The sequence below is a fragment of the Strix uralensis genome, chromosome 5 (assembly GCF_047716275.1).
Source record: "Strix uralensis isolate ZFMK-TIS-50842 chromosome 5, bStrUra1, whole genome shotgun sequence".
Lineage (NCBI taxonomy): Eukaryota > Metazoa > Chordata > Aves > Strigiformes > Strigidae > Strix > Strix uralensis.
In genome coordinates, this window is record NC_133976.1 from 51,729,484 (window position 1) to 51,757,021 (window position 27,538).

Genomic DNA, 27,538 nt, shown 5'->3' on the forward strand with positions numbered 1-27,538 from the left:
GCTCATAGCAGTGCCAAGGCCACACAAGGAATGGTGTGTAAGACAGTGGCTGGCATCAGCTGAGGAGGGAGCAGCACTGACCCTTTCCATCACGCTGAAGTCAGGAAGTACTTAAAAAAAGAAGGTGTGGTGCCACACTGGGGGATGCTGGGGCCGCAGAGGTTCTGGCCTGAAACCCAGGCGCTGCAGAGCGGCCACCCGGCCCGGGCAGGGAGCTGGTGGACAGGGGGAACCCTGGGTGGGGGATTCCTGGCAGCCTTCCCCGCCCTGGAAAGTGGCGCAGGCTGGAGCCAGGCTGGGGGTGCAGTGCCCGCTACGCCTCCAGCCAGCCTTCAGGAGCCGCACTACGACGATACTTCTAAAAAACTAAAAACGTTAAAACCAAGGATAACCTGATAAGCGTTCTTTCAGGAGAAGGTGCTGCAGGGACAGGAAATAAACTCTTGGGCAAAGAGCCAGAGATGGACTGGGAAAGGGAGCCCAAGAACCAGTAGATAACCATCATTCTTCCTCCTGCTATTGCCCTTTTTCTGCCCTCCGAGGCTGCCCCAGTTTGTATGAACTACCCTCCCTGCCCCCCGACATCAGATAAAGCCTTGCTGAAGGCCACGCGCCAGGGACAGAAACTCGAGGCTGCCGAGAGCTGGCTCTTTGCAGCCATTATGTACCTCAGTGAACATTACATTTGGCAGAGCTGGCTCAGGCACAGACAGTTACTTTTTCCAAATTAACCCTGCAGGAGACAGTAGAAGTAACAGAAGCTATTTCTAACAGTTACACTGTTTTCCTCAGAGAAATCTAGCAAATTCCCAAGAAAGTGCAATACGATCCTTATACTTACATACTGTATGGAAAATCAAAAAAGGAGCCTCTGGAGAGAAAAGTTGAATCCTTGACAACTTCATCATATGCACTGTAGTTATCAAGTGTCTGCATATCTCACTCTCTCATACTTTCACTGCAGTATTTTGAAAAAAATACCCCAAAAACCAGATAAAACACTTCCAGGGAAGTTTTCACTAAGAAGTCCAAAAAAAAAGTTGATCCGTTTAAAGCTTCTGTTACTAAACTGATCATTTTTTAAAATACGTTCAACCTTGGATAAATAATTTTATTCTAGTTAAGTAAAAAATTACAGTAGCAACAAATAGAAACTTACATTTTCATAATGTGAAGGCAATTTGTTATACTTCAGCTCTACTACATCATATTAAAAAACCCAATTATTGCTTACTCCAGTTATAAAAATACAAGAGGCACATTGTCAGGGGTAGCAAGTAAACATTTTCAGCCCTTCTTCCATTTCACTTCATCCTCTCTATCTGCATGGGAACTTCAAAATAACAATCCCAACACTGTGGATTACAGCATTGTTAACAATCAAAACAGCAACCCAGCAAAACTCCACACTGATACTCCTTCAGTGTAGAAGTTAGTGTAAGAGGATATTATCAAGTAAGTATTAAGGACTTATCAAAAAAATTTGCTTTCATTTTAAATGTCAGCACAACCCAAACCTTGATATATGTTTTTTAAAGTGTCGTGTGAGGAGATTATTTCATATGTTTTGACTTCCAAATAATTTTACATCATTTATACAAAAACATTTCAAAATGTAGTTATTCTTTCAATGCTTTTGTTTTGCACCATTATAGTTGATAATTTATGACAGTCTATCAAAAATACAAAACTATGCAGAATATATTTTATGCTATTCAGGCACATACAAGCATGTTTTTGGCAAAATATGAAAAGCATGTACAAAGGATAAGCTACTGAAAACTAATAGCATGTAGAGTTCACAGATTTTATTTGGAGTCCTCATTTTGTACATCACCTTCTCCAGTGATCTTGATTCTAGCCAAGTCCCCGTATACACCCACTGTTACTTGCTCTCTAGATGGCCCAAGATCTTGCAGCTGTTTTCTCTGTGTGGTTTCTAGTTCTTCCAACTGCTTGCGAAGCAGGGAGAGCTCTCTTTGATGCTGTTCCTCCTTGAAATGTGTTAAAAAAAAAAAAAAAAAAGTGGCTCTATTACATTTTGCACACCTACAAGGGACCAAAACGAGCAATAATTTATTTTAATTAATGATTTTAAAATACAAATTGTGAAGTCCAAAATACCCTTATTCATTAAATTTTACTCTTCAGTGTTTTGTTCTGTCACTCACGATGCACACCATCAGCAAGAAATACTCCTCAGATGAAGAGGCACACAGACCTGAGGTCCCAATTACCACGAATGTGTAAAGTCAGCCTGGTCAACCTCAGCCAGAGAGACTTTCACCTGCAGAAGCTCACCGGAGTACGTATAATGCAATACTGCTTTTTAATAATGAAACCATGGTGTGAGAACACCACTATGGTATTTCTCACCCAGAAGGAGCCATTTAAAGCCTCTCAGGAGAAGGTTAAAGTACAAAGAACCAGGTTAAAACTGCCCATTTGTTACATTCTGTAACATATTGTTTGTCTTTCAAGAACTCCTTCCTATTGCGAGGAAGGGAACATCACTAGAAGCATTCCTCAAAGCTTCCTTTCTCTGTTCAAAGATCAAATACTCCTTCCTTAATACTAAGGTCTGTTCCAGTACCCTCTTTTGTTGTACTACTTTCACAACTTGTAATACATCACCACCTGAAGAAGGGGGAAGGACACTTCAGGCCCAGGAGGCAAGGCAGATGATGACATCATACTGACTGGATTGAGAGATGGTATGTTAGGATTCAGAATTAAACTCCGGAATTCATTGTGCCTACGTTGCAAATCCTTTAGTCTCTTCTGGAGCCGTGCATGTTCTTCATAGGAAACATTCTGCCTAAGAAATGAGATTTCTTATTGCTCAGAATCTTTATTATCCCACCACAGAAGCTGTTTACTATCCCTATGAAGGAAAACTATATACTAGAAGAACTGGAAGGTAGAAGACCTGTGTATATTCTTCTGCCTAAATATCTGAAAGTCCCTCTACATATTAAGCTATCTGCTGTATTACAGATTAGAATTTACATGGAATAGATTAAGCTTTTAATAGCATTCACAGCAGTGAGCCACAGGACCCACATTAAATTAATTATTTGAATCAAGCCCTCCATAGGTGCTCAATGAAGAGAAAAAAATAGGAGTTTGTCTTTTAAAGAGGATGTTAAGTCTGTTTCTTTTGCAATTCTGAAGTCTTTTTCACTCCCTTCTTTTGAAAAGATTCCCGCAACTGCATCTATCAGATATTTTGCCTCTATTTCTTCCCAAAGAGGCAGCCCTGCAGTTGTTTTATAAGCTCTCAGCTGCCCATCCTAAAAGAACTCCATTCCAAGAATTCTAGTGTGGAAAATGCCAGTAGACTGGACTCCAGTTACTAAATTAAGTATCATGTATCTTCAAAAATACTTCATATTTGTAAGTCTGATCTTGGGCATATATCATTTTTCAAGTTAAGAAAAAGCAAAGTTTATTACCTATTTAACACCTGATTTTCTTTTTCTAATTCTTCCATCTTGGCTTCCAAAAGTTCTAGTTTCTCTTGCATCCTCCTTTGTTTATTATCATTGAGAGTCTTTCTCTGTAAAACAGATATTTCAAACAGGTAAGTAAAACCTTGATAGATTGGATCCTATTAAATCTACACTGTCCATGGTTTCAAGCTGTGACAGTTTTTAGGATTTTCCTTCCTTAAGAAGAGGTGCTGTGTTGTTTGAGGGTTCTGAATTCCCTTGATGGGAAAGAGAAGAGATGGAAATGCTCCATAGCTGCGCCTGGAAGGTGCACAGATGTCAGTCACTCATTGGTCAGTGACTAACTCTACTAACAAACACTAACTGTATTTGAGAATTACAAAACTCATTCTTCAAATGACCATGTATATATAAGTATAAACATGAAAAAAAAAAATGTATTCTTGCTTGGGGTTTTTTTTGCTCATGTTGACCTCAACTTTTTACAACCTTAAAAGCTACTGGTAGATTTCATAGCCTGTATACATCTAATGTATAAAACTGCCAGTTAATCTTGAGCTTTTATAAACAATTAATTAGCTTTTCCTTTCAAGTTATTTCATAAAAAGCAAGCTTAGGAGAAGATAAAAAAAAATTAATATTCCATCAAGGAAAAGTAGAACATCATTTGTCTAGTATCCGAAACATCATCCTTACTCACCAAGGAGCCCACCTCTTAAATAACCGTATACACACGTGTGCGCACGCATGTGCAAAAAAAGGCTCACAAAAATCTTCGATGGCATTATAACAAAGTTGTTACCTGTAATATTCTTTTGCATATCACTTCAACCTATTTCTGTGCTAATCTTGAAGAACTGGATATATTTTGTTATTATATACAGTAGACTGCAAATAAGATCTTAATACTAAAACAACTGTAGCTGGCCAAAGTAAAGCTGAACTTTTCATAAGCTGGATCATTCATAAAGGAGAAGTCAACGTGCCTTTTTCTGAGCAATGGCAGCTCGACATAACTTGTTCTTCACTTGGTTGTATTTCTCTTCTTTCTCTGTGATGCACTGAGTGAGCACATGCTTCTCCTCCAGCCATTCTATACGTTTGTATTCTAAAGTCCTTTGAAAAAATCAAGTTAAAAGATTAAGAGGCTATACAGACCAAACAGGCTCATAAGGCTCATAAAACAGATGCACATCTTTTCACAACTCCTACCTTTATATACTTGAAGGATCTGGTTTAAATTTGATTGTGCTAACAATCTAATTATGACTAACAACATTCAAGCCTGTGCATTAACATCATCCTAGGTTTTGTTCAACTATGAGGCAAATTTTGAAAACTGATTCCAGTAAGCTAGTTAATTGTTAGCTGCTTGTTCATTTGGCATGCTGCCAAACCATCCACGGAAAATTTCAGAACAATCACACTGGAACACAACAGTAGACACCTATGCCAAACATCCATTGTCAGAGGATCTGACAACTACCTTCTCCTTTTGGGAGGTAAGGTTAAGAGAATAGGTTGCTGCCTTGCACAGACTACTACGCCTTTGTAACAGAGAAGTACAGACTTGACTAGTATGTGCTCCCGACCAGAACAAACATCAACACAACAGGGAGCTCCTACTTGATACGGTTCCTAGACAACATTCCAGCCAAACACACACCACCAACAGCATATGTTATCTGTTTAGGCCTTTGCATGGTTAAAACATACTAAAATTAGGCTGAGTTCTCTAGCAGTGGATAGGAAAGGAGACAGTTTCTCTCTGTTGCCTTGTTTGTTTGGGCTATCTGCATTATGGGTCAAAGTAGACAAGAACTAACTGCATATTTAACTACATTAATGTAAAAAAAAAGTAAAAATCAGAAGTTGAGATTCTGTGCAGCAGTTTTTAAGAAATGCAGCCTAAGCCAAGCCACTTCTTCTTTTAAGAAATGCATACATACCACTCCAGTCCTGGGCTGATTCAGTTTCCCCACAGGGACTTGGAATGAATCTCCATAAATTTCTCACCAAACAGCCTTTCCCTTCCCCACAGTAGCAGTATTGGGAATCATCCACTCTCATATCAGAACCGGGATCCTGGCCCACTTGGTACCTGTCACAGTTCTTTTAGTAGACACAGTGTGGTTTGTACCTTGCTATTGTCTGTAAATAATTACTACTACCCAGGAACCAAAGACTTTTCTTGAAAAGCACTACTTAACAGGAAAGGAGTTTCAATTGAGACAGTGGTTAAAAATACCATGAGGTGTTTTGTTCTTTGGTTTTTTTTTAAATGCCACTAATGCTGTTCCTGAAATGCTTAACAAGTGCCTGTTTGAGCTCATCTCTGATCTGTATCAGTCTCACAGTTTGCCTTCAGCCCTTTTTCTCATTTCACATTTTCATTTCCAAGCCTAAGATTGACGCAGCCAGGCAGGCAGCTGCTTTGCCTACTTATGGCTCAACCGGCATTATTTCATTTATCTGAAACTTTTTATCTTACTCTTTCTTATCTTTTGATCCTTATTCCACTTCCTCTTTAAGCTAGGTTGCTTTGGTGCAACTTAACTCTTGGAGTTCAAACTCATGAGAATTGCTGAACTGAGGAAGAAAGTCCCATCACCCACAAAGTCAGAAGAAGAATGGAAACGTGTCCCAAGGCTCCCAGGGTAACAGTAGGACAGTAAGACCTGAAGGACTTACCTGTAGGCTGCAAAGATGCTTAATTTCTGCAGGTTTAGCTTTGGAGCATCTCCCGTTATCTACAGACTTATACTACAATCTCTGAGGACTGCCAAGTTCCTTCCACTGCCTTTCCAGGAAAACCTACTCCTGACTGGTCTATGGTCCATAAATATGTAAGTGACATTGACAGTCTCACTCAAATAACAGTGACAATCTCACTCAAAACATGAATACACCTTCCAAAAGTAAACATCCAAAGTATTTTAACATGCTATGGACAACTGAATATATTCTGCAGTCCCAATGCAATAATTTCTTCAAATGTTAAACTGAAAAGCAATACTTAAACTAATGACAACAAACCAACTGCAGTACCAATTTGCAGCAAATGAGAAGTTAAAACAAACAATGCTAGATTATATCTTTTGGAAGTTTTCTATTTAATCTGGGACTCGACTTTTTAAAAAACCCACCACACAATAATCCAGTACACATTAGACATGTATTTGGTTATTAGGCTAGGAAATATGAAAGAGCCATTTCAGACTAACAAAATAATCTTTAAATTTCATTGCTATATGGAGTCTGAACAAAATTTGGTTTCCTTCAGCATTTATCAGCATATTTTGATGGTATGTGGTCAAGGTTGAGCAAAAAAGGAAAGTGATTATTTTTAATTTTGATGAGAGGAACTAGAAGATACCCATTAAGGCTTTATTTGCCTCAAAACCTTATCAAAGCATAATACAATGCTTAAATGCTTTTTTCACCCTTAATGCTTAAACACTCTTAAAAGAGCTGTGTGTGAAACTCTAGATCCTCTTAAAGTAATATAAGTTTGACATTCACTTCAGTATAAATAGGATTTCATTTTATACAAATAGTGTATTTCACTAGTCAATAATTTTAACTGTAACAGCCATGAATGGAAACAAACTCCTGTTTTTGAAGTAACCACAAGCAAAGCTTTTATACATACTGCATAACAGAAGGTATAGCCATTTTTTACAATTGTCAAATATTTCCTGTACATTTTTAATTTCTGACTTTATTCAGAATCTATAATCCATAGTTAAGTAATCCGCATGAAAGGAACACAAGCAGTATGAAAAGGAAAAGTAAAGCCAAAAGGAAGAAAAAAAATTACTTCTCTGTTTCCAGTTGAGCTTTTTCTGCCTGAGTCCTTGCATGTTGACATTCTTGTTTCAATCTCTCGATTACTTCCTTCAGCTTCTGATTAGACTCCAGCAAATCATTTTCTGATTGAGAAAGTGAGGCAAGCTGGAGTTGCATGTCATGAACTTGCTACAAAAAAGATAAATTTTTCCATTTGAGAAGGTATGCAAATAACTAACAATTAATTTTGAGATACTGAGATAGAGCAAAACGCAGACACCAACAGGCTGCGGTAGCTTTCCATGAGCCTTTCTTATTTGTCCCTTTTCTCCTTACTCAACAGCTTCTCCAGAAGCTTGACAGTAAATCGCTACTAGACAAAGAAGGTTTTCTATTGTAGTTAAAATGAGAAAGAGAAAGGGAGGCAGGAGTCTTCAGTCATTGATGTGTCCCCCAGAACTTAACAAATCCAACATTAAGCCCCAGAGCTGAACAGAACTCGAGCACCACACAACATTTAGTAACAGAGCTGTGGAGCTACCCAGACTCACTCTCTCTCATAACGCACAATGCGTTACAGCCAACAGCGGCTGTACCAACCAGTTAGCAAAAACAAGTACAGAGTCTGAAAAGTCCAACCTCTGCCACCAGTACATAGAAAGGATGGTTTCCCTTTCCTCTTCCTCTCCCCACATGGACACACAGATACCCCAATTTCTGGAGAAAAAAAATATTTCCTTGAACTTCCAAGTGCACGCAGATTGCAGACTACTTCGATGAACAGCTGTGTTCTTACCTACTAAATAACATCATGGGCAAGCAGGAGTTAAAAGAATTAGGGTTTATTTTCAACACTGCCATCAATTCACTCTGCAATAGAAATATACCTCTTTACACTAGTTTATTCATTTATGAAACATCTGTTAAGCACTTGAAGAACCTCAGATGAGAGATGCAGTGTAAATGCAAAGCATTACCTAGAAACAATTTATAAGTCTCCATGGAAACTGAATCTCTAGCTAAACAGTGCATAAGCGTATTCAATATACCAGTCTATAAACATTCAGCTTTGAAATCCTTGGTACCCAACAACACGCATGAAGCAAAAAGCTGTAATCCATTTATAAAGGTCTAGGAAACCATGACTGATTTCTGAACACCTTCCCTTTTAAATATTTGTTGCATGCATTTTGTCCCTCGGGAAGAAAAAGCCTTAAAAATTCAATCTAATCTTCAAACACTGGACATGGTAACTGCAGGAAGGATTGTATTTCTCTATAAAACATTACAATGCAATATAACCTTACCTGTTTCAGATCAGCACTTTCACATTTCTTTTCTTCCAGCTCCTCTGTCTGAATAGCTTGCTGTTGAATTTTTAATCTAAAATTGTATAAGACATCCTTATTTTTATCTAATTAAAATATAGATGTTAGAAGTTAGGACAAATCAATCTGACAATAGATTATATTGCATAATTTGAAAGGCTGACAAATATTTAAGTAAACAATGATTAAAAATATATTTTTATTGATTATTCGAATTCATATGGGAGTAAGAAATACACTGATGTGTTTGCTTTTGGAGTATGACTTCTGCTCATTTTATCATACAGACCTTCATACAAATACTAGAGTAAAACAACTTCACTGAGAATTATTATAATAACCAACTCAAAGAAATATTGTATTAGGGTCCCAGTTTGCCAGCTGCTGATATGGTGCCATTGTGGAAAGAGAAATGGTTTACTCTAACACTGATGCTATGCCAGCAGCCAACATGGACCCAATTTTAACAAAACTGAGTATTACAAAATTTTGTCTTTAAAATATTCATAAAAGTCATATAATTTTTAAAGGTTTGGATGAAAAATGTCAATTTTTTTAAATGGCACATTTTTAATTCTTCCCTCTTTTTACACAATGCAAAAGATAGTTTTGTTTAATTTACCATAATGAACATTTATGTATCTATGAATAGCAAACTTTTATACTGACTACTGTAAAGAAATTAGGAGGGGAAAAAAAAAAGAGAAATTTGTGTTAAGGTTAGAAAAGCCACACTACCGCAAACACTGAAGTTCCTTTTTGCTAGATTCTTCTGCCATCTGTACAACACGTAGTTTCTCTTCATACTGATCCTTTTCAGATTGTCTCCAAGTATCTTGTTCCAGTTTCATCTTCTCTAGATCAGCTAATCGGTTCTCGAGTTCTAACCTGAGACATCATTCAACATGCACACAAGAATCATGACAAAATGCCAGAAGTGTTTAGTTGCTAAGAATGATATTTTTAAAAGTTACTCAAAACACTCCTCTTTTAGAAGTTGAGCAGTAAATCAACAAACATACTTTTCATCCTGTAAGGCTGCAATTTTTTCAAAAACTTCCTCTTTGGCAGCTTGCACTTTACGAATTAGCTCCCGATCCTTTTCTACTAAAAGCACCTTATGACGTTCAACAGCTGCCTTAAGAATTTCCTTGTCTGACAGCAATCCTGCATTATACATTAAAAAAAGTTAAAATGTCATTATTCATATCAACCTGATGAAATCCAGTAATAACTTTATAAATTGATAGAAGGGAGCTAAAAATCACAAGTCACATGTTAAAATGAATGTATGGGGAAAAAAGCCAAGAAAAACAGAAGAGACATGGCCTTTCTTAGTGTAACAGTAACATTTCAAAAACTTCTGAAGAGTAAGCATTACACTGGAATCACTGTCTAGAAGTGTTCCACAATAGCTACGAAAAGGTCAAGCGAGAAAATCTGTTATTTTTTTAATGGAAAAGTTTATGGTAAACAGTAACTGGTTACCAGTGAAACCATAGTAACCTGGCTGCAATAAATCTTGCATTTTAATCCACTCGTATTACCAAATGAGGCAATTCCAAAATTATGACTCTATAGGCAGGGACAAAAGATGAAAATTAAAAGTGTGTGATCAAGACACCTGTGTTCACTGGCAAATAAGCCAACATGCATTAACAATGATTCCTGGTTATTTAGCTAATTCAGCGATACAAATTGAATTCCACAGCAAGTTCAGGTTAGCTTAAACCTTGTCAGCAATTAGTTTCATATTTCATAGGGTCCAACACTTTTAGTTCACAATATACCGTAAGTCAATAAAGAAAACACCACTTTTTAGTTGCTCTTAGAGAACTTAATACTAAAGCAAGTGAACAGAAACAACTATTCCAGGAAGATGAAGGTACTGTTTTGGGGTTATGGCAAATCAGAGAGGACAGTCCCCTCAAAAGATGTGTAGTGATTTAAATCAACATATAACTAGTACTGGAAAGCTTTGGCCTTTTCATTCCAGAAAGCTACTTCAAGTTGCCTACATACTCAGCTGTATTAGGTAGCTTAGAACACTGCCTATTTTCTTCAAAGCATAAAGCTAGAAATTGTATTTTGTTTCACATGGCAGCCTTACCCAATTGTTATCAATTCCACAGACACAGAATCAGAAAACAAAACAACCACTGAAGCCCTATGGTACTTTAAGGTTTCAAGCAGAGTGTGAAAGACTTGAGAATTTGGCAATAATAGAAAAAAAAAAAACATATGAAGTACACAATTTGAAACAGATTACCCTCAAACTGTGTCACAAATTCACTAATTTATATAAATGCAAAATTGTTCTGTAACTGTTCTTCTTGACCTAGTAGATCAAGTGAAACAACACCGTTATTTCAGGTATAAAATGAACTGTCAGTTCTATGACCTAGACCAGAAGTAGAAGGTGAAGGCTGCTGGGGAACGTTTGGAGGAAAAATAATTGTAGTATTCTAATTAGAAGTTACAAAAGAAATAATTAGAAATTAATTGCACGTTTTACCATCCATTTCACTTTGAATCTTGTTTCTCTCTCTTTCTACCTCACTCTTTGTTCTTGCTGCCTCCAGTTTGACATTTGTTATTTCCAGTTTATGTGAATGTTTAAGTTCTTCTACCTATGAATTAGAAAAAAAACCCAAATCAACTAAAATAAATATATATATATATTTGCAGCTTCACTGTATGTTTTTCATGTGATACTTTGCTAACAAGAAAATCTGCCAAATAATCATGGACTACACTTACTTTAAACATACCCTAAATTTTTTCTTTTCATCCACTGCTTTCCTGAAGCCAATCTAGAATATCCACTCTTGTCGGTAATTTTTAATGGTGATTATATAGATACTGTAACACTAACTGTATTGGCATGATCTGATTTTCTAAATCATAATCAGTGCTATTACAGGTTTTTATTAATTCCTCAAGTCACACACTGAAGATTATTGAATGAGTTGTCAGTCATCTTGAAATGCAAGTTTTATATATTCCATGTTATTGAGCACCAATTGAAGTGGCTCAAACACAATGTATATTCCAGGAACCAGGCTGTCTGACTAGTGACATGTATTTCATCTTTAACCAGCCAGTTATTACAAGCTACAATGTATAAAAGTTACTCTTTTAAGAAGCCTTGGTGATATATGCACAGGATTGCCTGTGAAAGCTTGGTTTCTGAGTAAATACTACACATTCTACAACCTAGCTTCCAAATATTGGGGTATTTCTGAAAAGACTACTCCTTGGAAATATCTTGCTATGACACTGATCCAAACTGCTAAGACCCTGATGCCTTGCTAACTCAAGCATTAGCGTGTCAGTTTACACATACTTCACTTCTGACTAAAGATCCTTCAGAGTCAAGCTAAAATAAACTTACATTTAATTTCCCTAAGTAAAACAAAACAGTGATGTGCAAAACCAGATTATCAATTGCTCTCCCAAGTAATTTCAATTTGGTAACTACTTACTTTAACCCCTGACCTCCTGGAATGCTACACAACTTTCTCAAAATCCGGGTCTTCATAGTTTTAAAAGTGCATTTAAATTCAAATACTTCTCTACAACTGTGACATACACATCAAATGGCCTCATAAAAGCAGGAGCTTTAAGAACATCAAATCAAAGACAATTATGGCTTGCATGGAAACTTTCTATAGTTTAGGCATTTGTACGCAGTAATTACATGGTCAATGAGAATTAAGTATCTAGAGGAAAGGACTTATAATGAAAATCCATTCACAATGACAATGTAATTACAACCTGCTAGCATATGCAAGTGGCAAAAGGTTAAGAATGACATAGTAGCTTATTAAGTAACTACACAGTGGATTTGGTTGCTTAAATACTAAGTTGAGAACATTTCGGGGCAACTTGCAAAGATTTAAGGTGGCTTTTTTAAGGCATAAAATCCGGAAGATGAATGCATGCACCTGTGCTCAGGAATAAGTTTGAATGGGTGCAGAAGGGGGTGGAGGTTAGTTTAGAAATTAGTTTCTACTTTCTTCCCTACAAGAAACACACTGAACATTTTAATTTTCTCCTGCTTCTGGAGGTGAGCAGAGAACACCAGTTGATATAAAAAGTAAAGACTGTAACAATCTTCTATATATTCTGATAGACAATTAATTTAAAAAGACTTTAACAGAAGTTTCCCCTCCTATTTATTGTTCATGTGAGACAAGTATTACACATTGTATAAAGAGGCTTTAAATACTGGTATAGGTATATCCTATTCTTATAGTAAATTAGAACTTTTTTGGATTAAGGACCAAAATGAAATATTTCACACTCATAAATGTGCACTGTAAAGCCTGTTTTGAACTAAATCTGAGATTGTTAAAGAACAACTATGGTAGAAGTTAAAGTTTTCTTCCTGTAGTGTATCCTTCTTGAGTAAAAAGAACATAACCTCAATCTCTAGAGATACTTTTAGGGATGATGCTTTTCCTGTAAAGTCACATATTCTGTATCTTCCAACTGAAATTGGGAAAAAAATCCAAACCTATTTTAAGTCACAGCAGAAGACAGTTACTTTATTCTTATTGTAAAACAGAAACAGAAAAACTTAAACATAACAGGATATGAAAAATGTACTTCTGATACCAAAAAGCACTTACTTTAGCAGCTAAGGAATTGACTTCTCGTTCAGATTTGTGAAGTTTGCTGGTTAAGAGAATGTTTTGCTCATGACTCATCTGCAGTTCTTTCTCAATTCGATCAATCTGTAGCTCAGCAGACTTCTTTTCTGCCTTGAATAAAGGAGGTATTAGTAAGATGTTTGGAGCAGGGCTGTCTCTTGCTATTCACTTGAAAGGTTCAATTGATCTGGGCTTTCAGATTTTACTGACCTTATATATTATATAATAATAATGTAATATATAAATAGTTATCTTTGCTCAACAATATGTTCCAATACAACAAAGGTCCTGAATTTTACTCAAAAGCCACAACTGTTTTTACTAACACTGCCTGCACAGAATCACACACATTTTCAGTCCTACTTCACAAGAGGCTGAGGTAATCTGACTTGGTTCGGAGGCAGCAGGTATTCCTATCAGTAAATTACTGGGCTGTAAACACCAGTATGATTATAAGCGGTGCTCAAAAATTGTTATATGTTGGCCTATGCAGTTACACTAACTGAAGAATTAACATCATGGAGAGGAAATAAAATGCAATTACTGTGAGTTTTATAGACTCAAGATCCTGAGCTCTAGTAAGCATCAAAAAGGTAATCTAACCTACAATTTCACCTTCCCTTTTCTGAACTGGCCTATTTCCAGCAGGACTTCTTAAGTTTTCTAAATTAAGAATATTACAGCACTTTTCTTATTAAGTTGTGATCAGAGCATTTTATAACAAAGGTATACAGCACTGATAATAGTAAAAAGGAAAATGAACCATCTACCCATATGCTGCAACTGTGCAAGAAATCTGCGTGGAAAGATTCACTACCTAGAGAGAAAGCAAGTACTGACAGGAGGACTGAAGACCACAGATGAAGAATACAGTGGAACCCTAGGAAAATGTACAACAGGCCAGAAATACCAAAGTTTTTTTAAGGGACAGCAACAGCCAAGAACTAAACAATTGCAGTAATGTGTTCGAGAAAGGAGAGACAGGGGTAGGCAAGAAAGAAGATGACACATGAGAAAGGGATTAAAGAAATAGGGGAGCATCATATGACATTTTTGAAAAGAATAAAAAATTTACTGTAGCAGATTATTAATATATCATCAGTTTCTAACTCCAGACAAGTGCTGACATGTGCATCTTACTGATTGCAAACATGGGTATCACTTGCATTTTTAGAACAGAGATCATTCAACAGAATCTCTTGGTTGAGCTCCCCACCTTTTCAAAGCTGACTTGGTAGTACATGACTCCCAATGTACTTAGAATTTGGTTTTAAATCTGAAATGTACAAATTCAAATTGTGGAGTCAATGACAAAATTATCAGTCACTTCAGTGACAGTTCTATCAGGCCAAGCATTATTCTTACTACACTCTACAAGGAGGCAAAATTAAAAAAACCCAACCAACCAACCAAACAAAAAAACCCCACAAAATCTTACCTCTAGAGACCTTGTCATAGCCTGCATCTCAGCTAACTGTCGTACTTGTACTCTTTGAGCATTTTCTGCTTGCACACCACAATTGTCTCTTTCTGCTCTTAGTTCTGCTACTTCTGCTTCTAAGCCTTTTAATTTCTGATATAGTTGTGCCTTTTCTCTAGAGAGTGCCTCCACGCGTTTACTGTCCCTCGTGGGATCAACACTAAGCAGCTGATTATGGAGTTCTTCTTTATCTTTATCCAGCCTTGCAATCTGATAGTTGTTAATCAGAAAAACAAAAGCTTTTACATTGTTTAGGTGTCAGGCAACAAATACAGCAGTTGACAATTCAGGAAAGACAAGCCGTGTGCATTTAAAATATTAAGAAATTACATTCACATTTATTTTCTTTCTTATAGTAGGAAAACCAACAGACCCATTCTTCCATGCCTTTTTTGCTTCAGTTTTCACTGATAAGGCCCCCTAGCAGTCTGTGGAGTAAAGCAGTATTCAGAGTAGAGGAGGAAAATGTTAGGGTTCATTTAATCCACTGGACACACACAAGTCCTTGGAATGGATGGATCCAAGCATTTTCAAGGAGTTCACTGGTATCACAAGGCTATTCTTTATCATCTTTGAAAAGTCATGGTGATCAGAGAAGGTTCCTGATTACTGGAAAGAGGTAGACAGCACACCCATCATCAAGGGCAGTAAAAAGATCAAGAAGAAGAATCCAGATAACTATGGGATAGTCAGCTTCACATCAGTCTCTGTGAAGGTTATGAAGCAAAATCTCTTAAAAGCCATTTCTAAACACATGAAAGACAAGGTGATGGAAAGCAGGGCTTACCAAGGGCAAAGCGTGCCTGACCTACTTCTCTGCTTTCTAGAAAGAGGTGACTGGCACTGCAGACAAGGAGAAGTAGATCTTGTATACCTTGATTTTAACAAGGTCTTTGATACATACAGTCCCCCATAATCTTCTCTCTTACCAAATTGGTGAAACATGGGCTGGAAAAGTGGATGATAAAGTGGGTGGATGTCATGGTTTAACCCCAGCCAGCAACTAGGCACCATGCAGCCTCTTGCTCACTCCTCACCCCTCCCAGCGGGATAGGGAGGAGAATCAAAAAAAAGTAAAACTCATGGGTTGAGACAAGAACAGTTTAATAACTAAAATAAAATATTATTATAATACATGATAACAACAACAGTAATGAAAAGGAATATAACAAAAAGAGAGAGAAATAAAACCCAGAAAAGACAAGTGATGCACAATGCAGTTGCTCACTACCCACCGACCGATGCTGGAGCAGTGATCTGCCCTCCTGGCCAACTCCCCCCAGTTTCTATACTGAGCATGATGCTCTATGGCTATAACCCTTTGGCTAGTTTGGGTCAGCTGTCCTGGCCAGGCTCCCTCCCAGCTTCTTGTGCAGCTGCTTACTGGCAGAGCATGGGAAATGGAAAAATCCTTAACTTAGGATCAGCGGTCCTTAGCCACAACTAAAACACCAGTGTGTTACCAACATTATTCTCACACTAAATTCAAACCACAGCACTGTACCAACTACTAGGAAGAAAATTAACTCTAACCCAGTCAAAACCCAGACAGTGGAAAACTGGCTGGGCTGCCAGGCTCAGAGTGATGATCAGTGGTGCAAAGCCCAGTTGACCACCTGGTGGGGTCATTCTGAGACCAGTACAGGGTCCAATACTTACTGATGTCCTCACTCATGACCTGGATGACGGAATGGAGTACACTTTCAGCAAGCTTGTGGGTGACACCAAACTGGGGCAAGATGGTGAATGTGCTGGAAAGCAGAACTGCTATTCAGAGGGATCGGGACAGGCTGAGGGAATGGGCTGACTGGAACCTCTTCAACAAAAGAAAGTCATGCATCTGGGATGGAGTAACCCAACGCAACAGTACAGGTTGGGGGCAACTGTCTAGGAAGCAGCTCCATGGAAAAGGATCTGTGGGTCCCAGTGGACATCAAGTTGAACATTAGTCAGCAGAGTACCTTGCAGCAAAGATGACCAACTGCATCCTGGCAGATTGGCAGAAAGATAGCTAGCAGATCCAGGGGAGTGATCCTTTGTCCCCTTCCAGTACTTGTAAGACTGCACCTGGAGTTTGTGTCCAGTACATGAAGAATAATGACAAACTGGAGCAAGTCCAGTGGATGGCCACCAAGATGGTCAGGGGGTTGGGGAAAGTGACTTATAAGGAGAACTATGCCTCTTCAGCTTGAAGAAGAGGAGGAGTTGCATGGTGATGGGAAGAGAGGCAACGGACACAATTTGGAACATGTGAATTCCAATTAGATATTAGGAAAGAGGTTTACCGTGAAGATGGTTAAATAATGGAATAGTTTGCCCAGAAAGGCTGTGGAATCTCCACCCTCACAGATGTTCAAGATGACTATATGGCCCTGAGCAACTCAATCTCATTACACTCCAATATTTTAAGAAGGATGTTGGACTAGAAAGAGGTCTCTTCCAACTTATATTATGATTCCACAATTCTATAACTACAACAGAACTCAAATCTGCTAGTAACTCAAGACAGCCAACATGACTGGGCCCTGCCAGACAGAAAATAAAGCAAAAAAAAAAAAAAGTTTTTTTGTTATAAGGTAGTATGATAGGTACAAACTAATCTCAAGACTGTAACTAACAAACAGATTATAAATATATAGATTGTAGTGTTTCAAAATGAGTTACATGGACTGAATGTAATATTGGGGCAAAAGAGTGAGAAAATAAGGTATGTAAGAGTTTTCTTGGTATTTGGAGAGTCCAAACTCTGATCTGCAGCACAGCTTTTAGAACTTGCATCAGTGATCTCTACGGAGCAAAGCCAATTTCTGCAGCAAAAGCCCTCCAAACTCCTTTTATGAGGAGATTCGAACATTTATTGCATGACATGCCCAAGGAATCATTTAGGAATTAGGATGTTTTTGTAGCCTCCGTGTGCTAAATGGCATGAAACTTAAAAAGGCTTTAAGAAAGAGAAACGAGATCACGTTGCACCCTGGGCTCGAGGTAGTTTCATTCTCTGTAAGTGTGCTAATTAGCTGCAGGACTAGCACAAACTCAACAAGCCCACAAGAGAGGCAGGCTGTAGAGCAGCATGTGGGTTTAACTCCAGGAAGGACAACTCTTCTGTTTTCAATGCAATACATTTGCAAATTTGGATTGATTTTGAAAGCAATGATTGCTTTGATTTGTGTCTCGTGTTTAGACTAATACATTCCAATCTGGCATCTTAGGATATATGCTCCCAGACAAATACTTAAATGAATATGCAAATGACATATGCAACACTCATTTATACCACTGCATATATTTAAAACATAAATAAGCTGTCAATTTATTTAGCTACACTTTTGAAAGTCCAATTCTGAAAATTCATGAATGGTTTATTCAAGAGTTAATACAACTGAAATAAAGTTACTAAAGTTTTCATTACCTTTTTGACCACCACTGTCATGATCCAACTTAATTGAAAAATGTACCCTTGTCTGGTATTAACAGTATCTTCTGCTGCCTTCTTCTTGGATTAGTTGTCACACAAATAATTTAAAATCTAAACATACATCAGCTGCTTAGATAACTTATTAATTTCAGATTACTGTAATGTCTCAAATTCCATCACAAATGCAATTAAAAAAGGCATTAAGCAAAGCTGCTGGCTGTCATTTATCAGAAGGCAAATCTATTCTTACTTTTAATAGCACAAATGATATTGCGACACATCACTGAACAAACCTACAGAGACAGCTTTAGGCTAAGTCACAAAAGTATTTTGAGAATTAAGAGAACGGAAACAAATACTACATTATGAAGTGGTGTCAAACTGACAACCCATCAAGTACCAACGTTTTCATGGTGTTCAAGCAGCTTTGTCATCAGATACACTGTAAGCTACCGTAACATTCTATGTACCTCAGCCTCATATTTTATTTTCTTCTCTTCTAAAATACGTGCATGTTCTTCCTTTTGATGTTCAAATTCTGATTTCAGAAAAGTATATTCATAACGAAGTTTGTTATATTCTGTTCTGTATTTTTCCACTTCCTAAGTTAGACAAAAAACCAAAAAACATCAGTCAGAGAAGTTTTCAGATTTATTTCCTTCAAGTTTCCATGCAATGTTCCTATCATTTCACAAGTTATATCTGATGAACTGAATCCCTTCTTCTCCCTCTTCTAGGCTTTCAACCTTCACTGCCTGGGGCAACAGTACCAGACAAAGAATGTCATACCTTGCTCCCCTTTCAGTTTTAATTTCCTAAAGTTTTAGGAACAACTATGAACTGGTGATCACTACTCTAAATTAAATAGAATTTCAATACTTACTACTTACATTTTCTAGCTTCTGATAATGTTCAGTCATAGGAGATTCCAATTCCTGCTGTATTTGTGCTTTTAACAGTTCTAATTTTTGAGGAGTTAGCACCTTAAGACAGAAAGGTATCATGAATAACTAGTCATATTAATTTATTTACACTGTGATAGGACAAATAGCCAGGAATAAAGTATTTCAAATATGATTTTAGAAATCCTGCTTAATTGTCTATGTTTTTCTAAAGAATTTTCAGTAGTAGTTACAGAAGCAAAACCCCATGATATTAGTGAACTAAAAATATTCTGGGAAGATAACAGAAGCATTTAGAATGCCAGTATTTTTACTGGTAGAAGCAATAGAAATGTCAAGCTGAATTGCCAAGAGATTTATCTTCATGGTGGGGGAAGGGGGGAAGGAAAAGTGGTCTCACATAAAAGATAAAGAATTAGCGTCTGGAAAACTTAAACAATAAGTGAACCAAGCCCAAAGAATCAAAATAATCAATACCAAACCAATTCTTTGTAAAACACATTAGATACATGTTCTCCAACAGATACATGGGTACTGGTTTGAAATGAAACTAAGATCAGGAAGGAATCCCTGCCTCAAAATCCATGCTGCATGGTATTTTGTTAAGTTTTCTTGGATATGGTTAACACAGCAAACTATCTACAAAGAAAAACTGTTTAAAAAAAATTTCATCCACAACCTGTGACATATTCTAATTTATCCTACTTTTTTTCCACTTATCTGTAGCCTTATATCCCTAAAAACTAATTCTAGTTATGGAACATTGGCACATCTCCTCCATTCAGAGTCTGGGATCCTTTGTTAGATGCTATATTTGTTTCCTAAGAACATGTTCACCATTAGTTTAAGGAAACAAGCAGTTACAGAAAGTGTCATCTAAGTTATCTTAAATGTTGCAGGGTTTTTGTTTGGTTTTGTGTTTGTTTTGGGTTTTGTTTAAGATGAAGAAAGCTGTCATCATGAAGAGAAACAAATAGCTGTTTTTCCAGTCACTTATCCTAAGAGGTTTAGGCATTAAAGTTATCCTCCAGGACAGATGATTCTCCTCATACCAGAAGAGCACACACAGAGAGTGAGAGTCTTATTATTAACATAGCACATAACAACAGGATTCGGAAGATGCAGTTAAACAAGAAAACAGTAATTTCAATCCATAGTCATTCTAGAGAAGAAACATTACTCAGGTTGGGTGAATTTCAAGATATCTGAAATACATTCAGGCTAGGTACATACATGTTACATAAACAGAAATATATGCATAGCCCTATTACAGGATTAAAATTCATATTAAGTCCTGCCAGTAAATTATCTCACCTGCATCTTCAGTTTTTCCAGCTCTTGTGTTTTACCCAGCAACTCCTCTTGATATTCAGCAAGAAGAAACTGAAATTTGTCATGAACAGTCTGCTTTTCAACTAACAACCGATTCAGTTCATCTTGTGAGTTTGTATATTCCTCCTGTAACCTGCAAGATAAAATACATACTTATTTTACATTTACCCCCTAAAATTATATCTTAAAGCTCAAAAAACTCAGGTGCAGAAGCAAACATACAAATACCAAGTTAGAACTAAGCTATTAATATCTTCTTTCTGTAACATACTGAAAAGTTATCCCATATTTACAAGGATAAAAAGTATTGCAGAAATATAATCTGCAATGTCTTAAGGTATTCTGAATTATTTTCTAATATGAACAACACTCAAATCTGTCCTTAAATACAGATATAGCTAACACACACACACACGAATCTCTTCCACCTAACATTTAGCTTCACCTTTTAACAGCTCAAATGAAGAAACATGTTTGAATTAGTGTACCTTAGATGTTCTGCCTTTATATTCTCGTAATGTGCTTTATGGTATTCACATCGCATGTTTACATCAATCAGAAGTTTTTGTAATTCTTGTGAATTAGCCGTGTCACCATTTCCAACCACGGGAGGAAGGCGATCGCCCAAAGCATCCATTTTATGACAACTGTTCACGATGAGTATAGAGAGGACAAAATAGAAATTAATGTATAACCTACAACACCATCCACTTTTCTGCTGACATCCCAGAAGATCAAATCACCTGGACAAATACAAGGACATGTAATCAGCAATCAAGTACATTCACAGTTCAAAGATTTCACACGCTACTTTTCCTTTCAGTACAGAAGAATCTGGACTCTGCTGTAACTTAGGTTAGAGACCTCTACTGAAAGGGCAACTCTCCTCTGCTCATTCTGCCTGCCCTGAAAAGTAATAGCCCTTCCAGGGTCACAGAATAAACTTGGACATGGAGATTATTTAAGTCAATACAGAATAAGTACAAGCACTTCTATCTGATAGATTACACGAAATGTTATTCTTATGCTGTACACTGAAAATCAAACTGTGATGCTAGCAATGCCCTAATCATGCTTTGTTAACCAGAGTTCAAACAGAGGCCACAGACATCAGACACATACAGCTTTTACTACTACTTATGACAGTCACAGTCTGTCACGCTGTCCTAACAAGTTGTACTACTCAGTACACCACCATTTCGGCTGGAAGGAGAACAGATAATTCTCACTGTTGAATTCCTACCAAGCCCTCTCTGGAGAAGAGTTAAGGTTGCATGGACAGTCTGGAAAATACCTGCCCAAAATTCAGCCCTGAAATATATCACTGATACATGCCACTTCCTCGTTTTCAAAGTCTATCTCGTGGTTTCTTGTGACCTTTCCAGAAAGAGTTTTGCTAAATGTGACAGTATCACATTGGTGTGAGAAAGCTGCAAATCAACAGATGCTGAGAAATGAGGAAGTATTCTAATATGCCTCATTAGTTCTTTCCAATATTAGAGGCAAGATGTATTAATCTGATCATTACTGACATTTCTAAAGGATCTGGGGGAGGGAGGAGTGTAACTGAATTTTAGGGAAGTTACAAAGCTTTGAAACCAACTACTCTGCCATTTTAGCTTTTGACATAACTGGACTGCTGCTCAAGAACTTCATGGTTGCGGTGTACAAAGTGTAATACAAAGTAACTTTGTACAAAGTAAAACTCAGACAGGAAAAATGTTGAATCTCTACCATCACTGCAAATACACCTTCTTTACATATACAGTTGAATATATAATGTTTTCGACCATTTCATTCTCTAAATCTTTCATGAATCTATCTTAAACACTTATCATTTGATTTTATAAACCCCTGAACTATAAGCGAGATGAAAATCTATCTTCCATACAGGAAAATGAACATTGCATGTCAGTGCCCATTCCACTAAAAGACATAATACCATCAAGAAAGTCTTACATTTAAGTTTTCTTTCCCATTTTTCCTTCCTCCATCACTAAGATGAGAAAAGGTCAGAGGAAAATCTACCAGTTACAACACTAGTATAGGCAAAGTGACAATAGCAGCTTTGCATTCTGCTTTACCCAAATTTGCTGAGAGAATAAGGGGAAAGAAATCAGTATAAAGAACACTCTCCTCAGTGAGTGTCTTATATGCACACTGATTTCAAATGTTAATAGCACAAGTTCTGAAAAACCTTCTAATCAATACAATATCTATTTTTTATTCCTGAATTTTGTTGGTTGTTAAGAAACAAAGCACAACAGCAATTTCCAAACTCTTTATATAAAGACATTTTCAATTGTTAAACCAACAGCTGTATGAGGAGAACTGGTCAGTGATCATAAGGACAATAAACGGTGTGAGAGGACAGAAAGTTTTGGTACACAGAGAAAACCCAAGGGTTATCATGATCACTGTGAAGAAAAAAAAAAAAAAACCCACACAACAAAAAAACAAACACTCCCCCCCCCCCCCAAAAAAAAACCCCAACCAAACGCCCAAAACCAAAGAACACCCCACCATTGCTTTCATGAGTTACAGATACCAAATGTAACTATCAAACTGTAAGCCAAAGCTCAGAATTAGGAACACAGGATTTAAAGGTGGGGCTGAATCCTGCAGCCTACTTGAGTAAGAAGTATTTCTGAAGTGACATAACAGATATAAAGTCAAAGACACCAAAAACCCACTGCGTTTTCTGAGAACATATCAATCAAAAGAAAAAGATAAATGGAAGTGCAACCTTTTGTACTCTCAATTCCAAGCTGCTGCTGGTGGGAAGTCTATTATTCTCTCCTCACAGCTTTCGCTACTATCAAAAAGTGCACAAACTATAAAGCAAGACACACACCTGGTCATGTATTCATCTGCATGAAGACTTAATGAAAAAGAAAACAGGAAAGAACAGATGGAAAAAAATGTAGCTTACAAAACAATTGTTTCAGACTGTAAAAATCTAAGCAGTATATATTTAAGGAAACAAAACTATTTTGGCTTGCAGGGACATCTAGTGGCAAATTTAATGATTTGCATTCCTCGTGACAACTGTGAAACAAACTACAATAACATAGCGATTTCATCACTTCACAAGAGCCCTTTCCTTGAAATCATTAATAGCAACTTGTCATACTTAGCCTATTCACATTCTCACAAATAAAAAACTTCCCGCCCCCCCAATCATAAAATAATTCCTGGCAGTGAACTGTCAACAGTCAAAATCATTTAGGGCTACAAATATAAGTATATTACTAAGAAGAATTTCTTCTGTGCTAATGGCTTACAGTACTTGCTCACAGTCCTGACTGTGACCTTAACTGACCATTTAACTGACCTTAAATAATCTTCAAAATTACACAAGACTACACCGATAATTTTTGAGAAATATTTTAAAGGAACACTAGTTGAAATTTCTTCCTCTCTTGGAGATCTGTTCAAGAAGTAGAAGAACCATAAAACATACTTTAAAGAAACTAAAACCACATCATATCTAAAATTAATTCTCCATATTTGCCAAATTTTATCACGTTACAGAACTGCAAGCTTGTATCAGTTGCCCCAAACTCATACTATGAAATCTTAACATCATCTTGTGCAGGTATACATATAAAGGTATTGGTGCAGAACCCTGAAATCTAGAAAATGCACACTCAGTAGCTAAAATAGCAATATTTATTGTAGAATATCTAGCTAAGTGAAACAACTCTATTAGTTTTCCAGGAATCACCTTTGTTTTGCCTTTCTTCTCCAATTGTTTATTTTCATACAGAGAGAAACATTGCTTAAAGACCTACTTCACATCTCTCTCCTTTATATCCACACATCATGAAAGGGTTTTTCTTCTTTTACAAGATTTTTCAGCTATATCATTTTAACTTTTTGTCTTCTACAAGCATTTAAAATGGTAAGAATACCTGCGTTTAGAGAAAAATATGAAGATATCAATATAATTTTATTTATTTATATTACAATTTTTATTCCATGTTATTTACAACAGCAAGGCTTCCTTCTAGCTTACCTGGCATAACCAAATTACATGATTTCAGCATGTATTGGTAATTCACCTGAGTGACATCTATAACTCACTCACGGCTCTGCTTTCCATACCACAGCCACTTAAAACACATACATTTATCAGATTTGAGCACTGTTTTAAACAGTTAGGTGATACAATTAATGTAATTTTGCAACTGTTGATGAAAAAAATAACAGTATTTAGCCTTGTGCCGTGTTTTGTTCAAGCAGTAAAATTATCAGTAAAATCTGTTGAAAGCCAAACAGCTGTTCCACACAATGTACGGTTTAATCCATTTGCCTGCTTCTGTCAGAACTCTAGACCTCTTCATATAGTCTTTCTTTTCTATTTTTCTAATCGAATCAGCCAAGGTCTTGCGAGCAAATAAACTATTTGCCTGAAAGAATAAGTGAGAAGTGAAACACAGCCTCATGAAAGTGACTCTTCAAACACTACCCCTTCTCCTCCCTGCTTAAGAGTCTACAGTAAGACTAGATAATGAACTAATGAAAAAGTGTAATCCAATACAAGAGCTTACTGTTACCAGGAATGGGGAGGTTCCACTCCTCCTTCCTTCATCCCCATTTCTAGATTTGACATTCATCAGAACCTCCCATGAACTGATTTAGCTCAAGAAGCCAACACACTTAAACAAGCAGAAAACACTCAATAGTTTTTCTGTGAGGTCAGTGAGTCATGCTAGCTCATGGAAAAATCCAACAAACTACATCACCAGTGAAAGCAGGCAGCTGGTACTGGCTAGGAGAAAGGAACAAAGAGCCAAGTAAATAGGCAGGAGGAGGAGCAAGGCTTTCTCCTTTCAGGAGCAGAGCTGTCACATCATGAGCTCAGATGTTCTCAAAATCATAACCTTGGAGTAGATACCTAGCTTTTAGACAGCCAAAGTTAAGTGAAACAAATCCTATCTTAAATGACTATGCAGCACATGAGAGATCAGATTTCCTATGAACATCAAATGAATTAAAAAAAATAGATAATTTGAGAAATATGAGAGCATATCTCTCACTACTTTAACAGTCTACTAATCCACCATCAGCAATTTGCAATAGTCAAAGTAATCACCTTAAAAATATAATAAATATATATATAGGAGAGAAAATATCAAAGAGAAACATGAAAACCTTTATTATAGGAAATTCCATAATCTGGATACTGCTCAGATGTCACTGTAGAGAATCCAGTGAAAATAAACACTTAATATCTTTGCCTACCTCAGTGCAGAAATTTTGGAGAACATCTGTACGACGTCTACATTACGGAAGACGTTAATCTCACTCAAACTACTATCACTTCCTTCACAACACTGTTCAAAGTACCAATTCCAACAACAATTAAGCATTCATTATTTCAGTGCCTATCCCTTTACATGGCGCACAGTATCACGCTTTCAATTTCTGTCTTATACTAGACATATGGTTAATCATTAGGTGAAAAGCAACAAACAAGACTATATCTTAATTTAGGATAAAGGAAATTTTTTCCTTTAGCAACATACACTACTAAGTCAAACTGACAGCAGTTACTGACCAAACTGAAATTTTGTATGGGAGCTACAATTAGTAAATCTAGTTGTATTCAAGAACAGCTAGTTGTCCTGATTTTGGTTAGGATGGAGCTAATTTTTTCTTCTTAGTAGCTAGAATAGTGCTCTGTTTTGGATTCAGCATGGGATTTGGTATGAGAAGAACGTTGATAATGCACTGATGTTTTCAGTTGTTGCTAAAGAAAGCAAACACTTTTCAACTTCCCATGTCCTGCTAGTGCACAGGTGTACAAGCTGGGAGGGAGCACAGCCAGAGCAACAGACCCGAATTGGCCGACAGGATATTCTGTATCATACAATGTCATGCTCAGTATATAGAGGAGGGTTGACCAGGAAGCTTGTGCTCACTTCTGAGATTGTGGTTTTGGGATTCTTGCTTCTCTGGAATTGCTGACCAGGAACGGGCTGAGCATCGGTGGGTGTGTGGTGAGCAATCACACTGTGCATTACTTTTTTGTATTTTCTATTATTATTGTAATTTTATTTCAAATATTAAATTGCTTTTATCTCAAACTATGAGTCTTCTTACCTTTACCCCTCCAACTCTCTCCCCCATTCCCCACGGTGAGGGAGGGTGAACGAGCAGCTGTGTGGTGCTTGACTGCCGGCCGGGTTTAAACCACAACACTAGTCTACATATGCCATGTAGGTTTTCCACTGTTTTCTCATGACAAGAGAGCTTCAAGCACACATGATAAACTTTTAGTCACTAGAATCTCATTCAAAGTTTTACTTGGGCATATGGATGGCTGCTTGTAACAAATAATTCTATAGCCCATAACCAAAACTCTTCTGAAAAATCACTTCCCTTTCATATTGACTTAAAAATAGAGATGTTCAGACAGGGCATAGGTCTCATGTTAGCATAAATATCCTACACCTCCTGTAGGCAGAAATATGATTATATACACCTTACAGTATGTGGACAAAGCCAGTGAGAGGCAAAGCAAGCTAAGTCACCATGACATTTTTAATTTTCCTATGACTTATGGACATAGGGGCTTGGTCAGAGATACAATACTAATACGGGTGTCACACATCCCGAAGCACAGAAAAATAATCACTACTCTCAAACTGCACATGGCTGAAGTTCACTGGTGGAAAGCATGCAAACGTTAACATTTGAAAGTCTGGCGGTGAGCGGGCTCTTCCCACCCCTGAACGTCACCATCCTGGACTTGTGCCGGGCGATTCCCAAACCCACCACCCAACAGAGGCCGCAGCAGGCTCTTACCACCAGACGGGACACAAGACAACGACGATCGCACTCTGAGACGGGCTGCCGACCTCTCTTCCCGGCTTTGCAGCTCTCTGCTCGGTAACGGCACAGGGGAGGAGCAAAGCGGGCCGGAGCAAAGGCCGAAGAGCCTCCCAGACCGTACACCGCGAGAGGAAGCCCAAGCAGGAAGGCCCCAGTCCGCCTGCCCGCCTTCTCCTCAACGACGCCCTGCCCCTCACAGCCCAGTCCGCTCAGCCGGCAGCGGCCGCCACCGGTTCGAGGAATTTAAAAATGGCGCCTCACCTCTCGCCGGCGCCTCCGCCCGCCGGGGTCCCGCGGGGCGCGGAGCATCCTGGGAGCGCAGGAGCGGTCGGGGAAGGCGGA

General features: G+C 37.6%; 1 protein-coding gene across 8 annotated transcripts; it reads right to left on the reverse strand.

Moving 5' to 3' along the window:
• Positions 1-1,093: 1,093 nt before the first annotated feature.
• Positions 1,094-27,538, reverse strand: CEP83 (centrosomal protein 83). 8 transcript variants are annotated; one of them, XM_074870755.1, is made up of 16 exons: positions 27,458-27,538; positions 20,845-21,003; positions 20,339-20,489; positions 19,013-19,105; positions 18,593-18,724; positions 14,663-14,914; positions 13,204-13,335; positions 11,085-11,199; positions 9,592-9,736; positions 9,308-9,457; positions 8,549-8,624; positions 7,273-7,430; positions 4,439-4,568; positions 3,456-3,559; positions 2,638-2,818; positions 1,094-1,994 (listed from the first exon to the last, which is right to left on the reverse strand). In XM_074870755.1, the coding sequence occupies exons 2-16, from the start codon at positions 20,991-20,993 to the stop codon at positions 1,809-1,811; spliced, it is 2,154 nt and encodes a 717-aa protein (XP_074726856.1). In that variant the 5' UTR covers positions 20,994-21,003; positions 27,458-27,538; the 3' UTR covers positions 1,094-1,808. The 8 variants fall into 8 exon arrangements, 7 of the variants coding, with proteins under 7 accessions (XP_074726856.1, XP_074726855.1, XP_074726858.1 ...); XM_074870754.1 differs by lacking the exon at positions 27,458-27,538 and adding an exon at positions 27,170-27,381; XM_074870757.1 differs by lacking the exon at positions 27,458-27,538 and adding an exon at positions 27,223-27,375.

What these genes read in the sequence shown, in the direction of transcription:
- CEP83 (XM_074870753.1), bottom strand. Translation starts at nt 24,956, where the DNA reads ATGGGGATGAAGGAAGGAGGAGTGGAACCTCCCCATTCCTG. An exon ending in CTATGACAAGGTCTCTAGAG is followed by an intron (nt 13,336 to 14,662) that starts GTAAGATTTTGT and finishes CCTTTATTCAAG; the next exon opens with GCAGAAAAGAAGTCTGCTGA. An exon ending in TCAATTCCTTAGCTGCTAAA is followed by an intron (nt 11,200 to 13,203) that starts GTAAGTGCTTTT and finishes TCTAATTCATAG; the next exon opens with GTAGAAGAACTTAAACATTC.